At 34.1% G+C, this 8,555-nt stretch overlaps 1 protein-coding gene across 3 annotated transcripts in view; it reads left to right on the forward strand.

The window, feature by feature from the left end:
* LOC145675729 (uncharacterized) overlaps positions 1-6,413 on the forward strand; it is a 98,336-nt gene extending 91,923 nt beyond the window's left edge. For all 3 annotated transcript variants that reach the window (XM_081746355.1, XM_081746358.1, XM_081746354.1), the window contains exon 2: positions 3,888-6,413. In XM_081746355.1, coding sequence (XP_081602481.1) covers positions 3,888-5,010 — 1,123 coding nt within the window. In that variant the 3' untranslated portion in view covers positions 5,011-6,413. The remainder of the gene's footprint in view (positions 1-3,887) is intronic.
* Positions 6,414-8,555: the final 2,142 nt, after the last annotated feature.

An 8,555-nucleotide genomic window follows, 5' to 3' on the forward strand; every position in this document is an offset into this window, starting at 1 on the left:
TCTCCCCAGTCAATTCAGTATTCTGATTAAAGATTCACATTTTCCGAAAACTCCTCTTCAAAGGAGAAACGTTATAAATGAGATGTTTCTGGTTTTAATATTTTTCAGCATAAAAGGGAAACAAAAATAGATAGCTATAAATGAACTTTTGGAATCGATTGAGAGTCTGAAGGGAACATACCACAACCCAGAGAACTCTACCAAAGTCAGAAGTTTTGAAATTTACTATTACGGCAAATTTTAATAATTACCTCTTTAGAGCAAATAGAGTGAGAGTTATCGAGTTAACATTTCGTGCAATCTATCGCGCAAATGATAAGTTCATTTCCTCCATGGAAACTTAATTTAAAGTGGAAGTGGCTAGAATTACCCATTCGTGGTGTTACGTTTATCACCACAAAACAGACTGTAATAACAATAAGCGTGTTCTGCAAAGAAGAAGCGTATCAAGACAACATATCAGTACTATCCACAACTCTATACGAAAACAGGTTGAGGTTAATATTTACAAATCCAGTTTCAATACTGATTTCCGTAGAGCGAAAATTGTAAGATATCAATATATATTTTCTGGTATCGAGAGAGCTTACCAAGGAAATGTTCCATCTTTCCCGTTGAAGCTCTATTCAAACCGGAAGTGCATACGTGTTTCGTGTTTCATCATTTATGAACATAGATCGAAAATTTTAAGAGAGCGGAAAGCTGATTTATTATTGTTTGATCGTCTCAGCAGAAGCTAACATTAGTATTGACAACATCCTACCAAAAGGGAAAGTGGTTCAAGCGTGTTATTATTGCCAGTTTGAGTATTAACATTTTCAATATTTATTTCTATGGGGCAGAAGCGATAAAATATATCGAAATGCGTGATTTAATTGATTTAGTTTGCCTAGGATATATTCCATCTCTTACATTAACCCTTTAGTAAAGACGGGAATGATTCAAGTTGTCAATTTTCATTTTCAAAGTTTATCACCATAGAACATAAATGGTGATAGATAACGATAAATGGAACTTGAATAGATTCACCTTCTTAGTCGTATTTATACGACTACAACTCGCATCGCTATATTGAAACCCGAAGTGATTGAATTTATTAGTATTTTTGGTATCAGTCTTTCATAGAGAGAATTCTGAAAAAGGTGAACTTTTATTCAATCGGTTCAGAATCTCAGAGATTGCTTCTGTCTCCTAACTTTACGCTCTATTCAAGTTGGAAGTACTTTAAATTAACGAATTTTTAATACATTATTTCCATAGAACAGAAAGACTAGTGGTTTTTAATATGAATTCAGCGCCCAAGACTCATCCTTCATATTTAATCTTGTTACGTTATTGCAAGCAGTGGGAACAGATATTCTAAAAGTTTGAAAGTTTTCAAATCCTTGTTTCACTCTGTGAAACGATATTCACTTGTATAACTTTGGTATCGGTATTGGCAAGTCTTGTAATACAACTGAGTTGATACTCTTAATCGTAGATTAAGGAATTGTACAATGTGAATATAATTTGCCAGGGCTTCATCTTTGTCCTTCACTGCTACTAGTTAAATCCTTGATCATGATTTTAACTACTACGATAGTACTAAAGTAATGCTGTAATTCGGTTCGTCGGTCAAACAATGATATGTAGCCCCGCATGCCGTACTCCCTAACGCTCTCGCCGTCGGTGTGAGCGCTTCCGGGTTATATTCCCGGTTGAGACACTCGGTCGAGAAAGTGTAAAATGCTTTTCAGGCCAACTATCCTCAATGAGGTTTCCCTGGGATTTCCTCATTCACACCAGGCAAATGCCGAGATGGTACTTAAGTTATATGTCCCAGGTCACTTTCTTCCTTCCTTTTCCGCGGATAGTGTGCTTGCCAATCGACGTCATCTCTCAAACGTGACGGGCTAAATTTCCTCAGATGCCGAAAGCCCAGCATTCTAAAATCTTCATCAAACAATGATATGTTTTCACCACTGCATGTCCTTTGCATTTCGTCACTTACCTTGTGTATCTCCATATTCCGTAACAGCAAATCACTTGTTAATAAAAGGCGATTTTTTCTAATTTTTTGTAGCATTCTAACTTGATGTTTGTGGTTGCCCTAGTATAAACGAAGTGTTTCGTTGAATTTTTAAAACATTTTATTTCTTTGTTTTTACATGTATGCAATGATTTGTCCGCTTCTATCCCTGTATAACAGCTAAAAAATATAAGCTAAAGATAATAGTTCGGTTGTAAAGAGCCTGACATACATGCGTTGTCCGTTGGACTCTTATGTGAGTCAAAGTTTTTTGGGGTTTGTAATGGTATATTCTTCAACGCATGACTATGCATGTCGTAAAATTTCCTCCCACCCAATAAACTTTTATTGGTATGTGTGTGGGAAAATTTAATGTTTTGTAAAATTCTTTAGTTTAATTATTAATCATGTCACGTTGTAAGTGAAACTTGCTTTAGGTGTATAATAAGTTATGTGAGTAATAACTAATGCTTTAATTATGGCAATGAGTGTAGATACTAGAACAGGCTTAATACGTAGCTGCTTTCGTATTTTTCAAATATGTGTTTTCATCTATACTTGGTATCGAGTAGGAAGAAGAAGTTGTCTGTTCGCAACATTCATGAGGTATTTTCTTAACTGTAAAGAATTCGCATGTAAGACCGCGTTTAGAAAAGCATGATTTTTCCATCGATCTCTCCTTCAGTCTTTCTGGATAATATTGTTACATGTCCAGATTATCGTATTAAATAGATTGTTAATAACGCAGTAGTGAAAACTGATAAATTTTGATTAATTATTTAGTTGGGTACTTAGCGTTAGGTGAACTACAAGAAAATTTACATCGCTATAGGTATCCTAGATCATTAACAGTATTCAGAAATCAAGCAAGGTTACACATATTGTTAAATCTATTATTGCGAAGTTTAACTACTTTACTCTAATTTCACTAATTGCACTCTAACCGTTACTACCAATAACTTAACTATATCTTTCACCAGTCTCCAATCCATGTGCAGAAAATAATTACATCGGATCTCGAACATTTACAACATAAAACCATAGTTCCTACGTTGAATAAATCATGCATTTACTCTCAACATTCAACTACATGGTACAATGTCTGTTATACATCTTAATATAGCCAAAACTCATTCCAGTAATCGCTATTCAAGACAAAATCTATTTTCCTAGAAAACAGAAGTTCCATGAAACAAAAATGTCCCACTTCCACTATACTATGTTGTCTTTCTTCTTCTTCTTTACTGTTCTACACTCGTTCTTCTAAGAACGCTACACATATAATGAATAGGAAATCACTAAGATTTACGAGTCACGTTGCGTGCGTCCATAATACTCATGAAGAAAGTTAAATTGTTGTGAAAGGAAAAGCTGTATGCGAGGTATGGTAGGTCAAATATTATAAGTGCATTATACACAACAGAGTTCTCTGAAAGTGAATGTAAGAAATGTATGTCGCAATTATATTACTGAAAGCATACAAATGCTTAATAGTAAATGGTGTATTCTAATTTATTCAATGTTAAACGTTTGTTTTGAAAATTACACAGTGAAAATTACTACGAAAATTTAAAATGAAATTCAGACTTATTGCAGATATTTAGCTCTTCTCAGTCTTCATTCATACTTTCGCGAACGTATCCATAATTTATTATTTGATTTATTTCATGTTATAGCACAATGGTATCACATTTCAGTATATTACGTAATATAACATAGGTTTGCCTCGCAACATAGAATATTTAGGATCGATTTCAGATGTAATAGGAAACTAGTATTTACTCATTGTTCCTGTATTCTTTATTAAGCGTAACCATTTATTTAGTGTTTCATATAATTTATTTTGATTCAATTTCCTTGTTTACTGATCCTTTTGCAGGTTCCATAACGATACTATTTCCAGAAAAGCGAATAATTCTATTACACGAAAGAAAAATCTAAAATCAGATTTAGGAAAACACATGAAAATATTTACAGGTGAAAAATCTCACACTTACGAGGAGGGTGGAAATTCTTTCAGCCATGATACTAATTTGGCCGCCAACATGTTAGTACATGCAGGTGATAAATCTCACAAATGCCAAGTGTGTGGAAATGGATTCGATCGAAGTTCAACTTTCGCTACGCACATGCAAACACATAAAGTTGAAAGAGCTCACAAATGCCTAGAGTGTGGCAAAGAATTTACTTATCGGTCACGTTTCAAAACGCACAAGTTAATACATACAGGTGAAAAACCTCTGAAATGCCAATTTTGTGGTAAGGGATTTAATCATAAATCAAATTTGGCAATGCACATATTGATACATACAGGTGAATGTACTCACAAATGCCAAGTTTGTGGAAAGGGATTTTTTCAGTATTCAAATTTGGCAAGGCATATGGTTGCACATACAAGTGAAAGAACTCAAAAATGTGAAATATGTAGTAATGTATTTAAAACTCGTGCATGTTTGAAGCAGCACATGTTAACACACACAGGTGTAAAACCTCATAAATGTCATTTTTGTAGTAAGGGATTTAGTAAAAAGGCACATTTGGGAAATCACGTATTAATACATACAGGTGAAAGATCTCGTATGTGCCAAGAGTGTGGAAAAGGGTTTAGAGATGTTTCATGCATGAAAAATCACAAGGTAATACATACAGGTGAAAAACCTCATATATGCGAAATTTGTGGAAAGGGATTTGGTCAGAAATCCAACCTGGCAACCCACATGTTGATACATGCAGGTAGCAGAACTCATAGGTGCGAAAAGTGTGGTAAAGTATTTAGAACTCGTTCATGTTTAATAAAGCACAAGCTCACACACACCGGTATAAAACCCCATAAATGCCTAGTTTGTAATAAGGGATTTAGCCAGAAGTCACATTTGGCAAATCACATGATAATACATACAGGTGAAAGGCCGCACAACTGCCAAGAATGTGGCAAAGGATTTAGAGATCGATCGTGTTTGAGAAAGCACAATTTAACGCATACTAAAAAATCTTGTAAATGATAAATTTGTGGTGATGTGTTTAGGTAAAATTCACACTGGGAAACGCACGTGTTAATGTATGCAGGTGAAAAATCTCAAAAAAGCAAGTTTCGTTAAAGGGAATAATAAAAGATGTTAATCTAATAACGCAATGTTAACCCGTAAGTAAAAAATGCCACAAATGCAAGGGTGTGCAAATGTATTTGGCTCGCGTTCAGATTGGAAAAGAATAATTCATACAGATGATAAACTCACACAAAAGTAGAGTATCAAATGATATTTTGTCCACTCACGTTTGGAAACACACATGTCTAAACCTAAAGGTGGAACATTTTGTACGTTCGCAATTTGTGAAATGATTTATTAAAAATTCCTGTGTTGAAATATAAAAATAACATACATGATAGGGGTGAGCAATTTAATAAATATCATTTTGGCAGTACACTCGTTATCACATGCAGATGAGATATGTTCTATCTGTCGCAAGTGTGGACAAATTTAATTGTAATTCACCTTTGTCAACTAATATTAAGACTTTAGTTGACAGAATATTGAAGCTAAAGTAATTTATGTATGAGGAAGAAAAACGTTTATTAAAGACTAATTGAGTTTACAACGTGGGAACACATATTTGAAAGGGGTCTTAGGTGCTAGAATTGTGGAAGGCAGTTGGTCTAAAATCAAATTTGTGAAGAATACTGACAGAACAATTCTATGTGTAAAAGTAAGAGGGCATAAACTTCAAGTTAAGACGCAGCATACCATAGTTAATAAATATTAAATCTGTATCTGGCAGGAATCTAAGAGGGGTATAATCAAAATCATTTTTTGAAATGTACATTTTAGAAACAACGTATCATGTCGGAATCATCGTACGAGAAAATACCTAGAAGAAAAAGTTAAGTGAAATGTCAAATTTGGTAGCATAGTGTTAGCACATAAGGCTGAGATACTGCATCATGCCAATAATGTCTCAAAGCATTTCATCCAAGTGAAAATTGACAATACATACGTTAACAGATTTTACTGCTGAACATATCTTTTGTATAAAGAGTTTGAAGAGAAAGTGCAAGCTAACTGGAAAAAACAAATAAAGCGCATCCAAGTGAGATGTCTTTGACATGCAAAGAATGCGGAAATTCAATTCTTGAAAACCCATGTTCACAACATCCATCTTTAATATGAGCGAAAATATTGGGGAGGAACATATATATATGAACTACAACTAAAATACCACGTGCTTAAACGTGTTGATGACAGCCCTAACCCGCCTTTGTGGTGCAAAGAAGTTTAGTTGAGAATCATTTCACCAAACAAAGTTACAACTGAATGTGAGCAAGCGGATTTTGTAATATAGCAAATTTCACAATAAATTTCTATTTGTATATGCATATGTATGTAACCTCGTGTCCAAAATTTTTGTCGCATGTCTATAAATATGTTGTTCTAGGAATATAATTTGATAACGAATTCGCTCGGTATTTCATATAATGTTAGTAGTGTATAATCGGCAAAGACATGTGTGTGGCAAATTTAAAGTCAAAACAGCAGTAAATAAGAACACTACAATGAAAATAAAATTTTCTTGTCTATTTAGCAACATTATATTTTACTCATTCTAAAATACGTATTTATAATTCTTTTCTTATGAAATTTACCAGAAACATACATTTCTCGGTTATACACATAGTATTAGTATTATACCATGCAAAATCATTATCAAATTATTTTCTTACAAGAAAACAGATATAGATATGCGACAATAATTTTAGACATGAGTGTACATACGCGTTCATAACGTATCTACGATTATCTTCATTTGACAAACATTTCATTCTAACATCAGAGAAATAATTCAAAAAGAATTACTAATGGGGGTACTGTGTTTGTGAATGTTCCTAATAATCTTGTTAACTCATTATGTATTATCTGTCAGAAAAGTAAATGTACACCTATTTTTCGAGTCTGACATTCCTGCGCTCCATCCGTGGAGAGTATGAGAATTAAATCAATCAAATCTTTACTGAGGGGCAAAAAGAAATGGTTAATCTGAATACGACATTCCAGAGGGGCACAAGCTGTGTATACGAGTAGTGCATAGTGTAAATAAAGGACGACACCAAAAGAGAAAGCCAGAAACAACTGTTAAACTTAGAAAAAAGAGTAAAAATTGTCGAAGTGGGAACATAAAACACAATACAACAAATACGCCAACAACTAAACGTTCAGCATGCCATGATCTTGATATAGTAGTTAAGGTGCTGGGTTACAAATGCAAAGATCGCCAGTTCGAATCCTCGGCAAGGACATTTTTAAAAATTTTGTTAATAATACATACAGCTCATGAGAAATGGTAAAACAGGTCGTATTTAGTCTTTCGTAGCAATTATTATTCGTAATGTTTAGTACAGATAATACTTTTTGTCTTTTGCGTATTGCTTTTGTTCTTTTCTTCATTTTAAAACAGAACAATATCCGAACAAATGCCAACAAATTTCCTCATATTTTGAATGTAAACGCCATTTAATATTAGTAAAGTATAAAAATTTAACGTTCCGATGTAGCTGCAAAAAGTAAAAAGAAAAACATGGAAGTAAAGTGTTGGACTCCATACTCATGGTTATTAAAAATACAATTTCTACATGCTTTACACCTCCCGACCACGTTTCTACGTTAGCAAGTAAGAGGCTTGTGTTTAGGTTAGGCTGGTCAATACGTTTTGCAAAGGGGACCGGTTTAGCTCTGACGCACCACAGGTACGACAAGGGAGCAAAACACTTCTTTTCTCTCCCTCTGTGTGTCTTTATCTATCTATCTGTATATATATAACGCTATTTGTGAAAGCCATAACCACCCTAATTTTCAGCGGATTGAGACGAAACATGGCACAAACATTAATTGTTGAAATATCTTGATGAGTTCGTTAACCAGAATAATCAGATGAAAATGTTCAAAATGATGGCCCTACAAACTCTTAACTTCCAAGGGAACCAAATTCCGCCTATAAATAGGTATTCAGAAAGTTTGAATAACTTTTCCTCTTTCACTGAAATATTTGTGTGCAGGGACTTATTGAAATATTGGACTCAATTAATCGCCTAAAGAAGGTTCACGCCCTTTCGCTACGGTCAGGCTTTTTTTTTTCAGAAGGGGGTTATTTTCGTTTCGGAACTAGATGATTGTTAGTGATGATATGAAATCACACATTGAAAGTGAAGTAACTTGTGAAACGTGTTATTTGAAAGAATAATGTAATAAATGTGCTTTCCTCTAACACAGAGAACTGTAAATCATGTATTTCGAGTTCGGGAGCGTGAATGGCGAGGAGTGTTATTTGATTTGCTTTTTAGTAACACATTGCATTGCAAATAAAGATAGGCAACATTAGTGGTAAGTAAAATAATAATAATAATAGGTGTTGTTTGTGGCAAGGCAATATCCTCCTCAATTCTTCTTCAAAAGTAATGAATGTAACGCCATATCTCCCTTACAAACAAAATATTAGCAATTTATATCGAGAGAACGGGAAACTGTTGAGTGATGGGAGGAACGTTGGACAGTATGCA

This window comes from Thermobia domestica, chromosome 18, assembly GCF_964235325.1.
Source record: "Thermobia domestica chromosome 18, izTheDome1.hap1.1, whole genome shotgun sequence".
NCBI classification, from domain to species: domain Eukaryota; kingdom Metazoa; phylum Arthropoda; class Insecta; order Zygentoma; family Lepismatidae; genus Thermobia; species Thermobia domestica.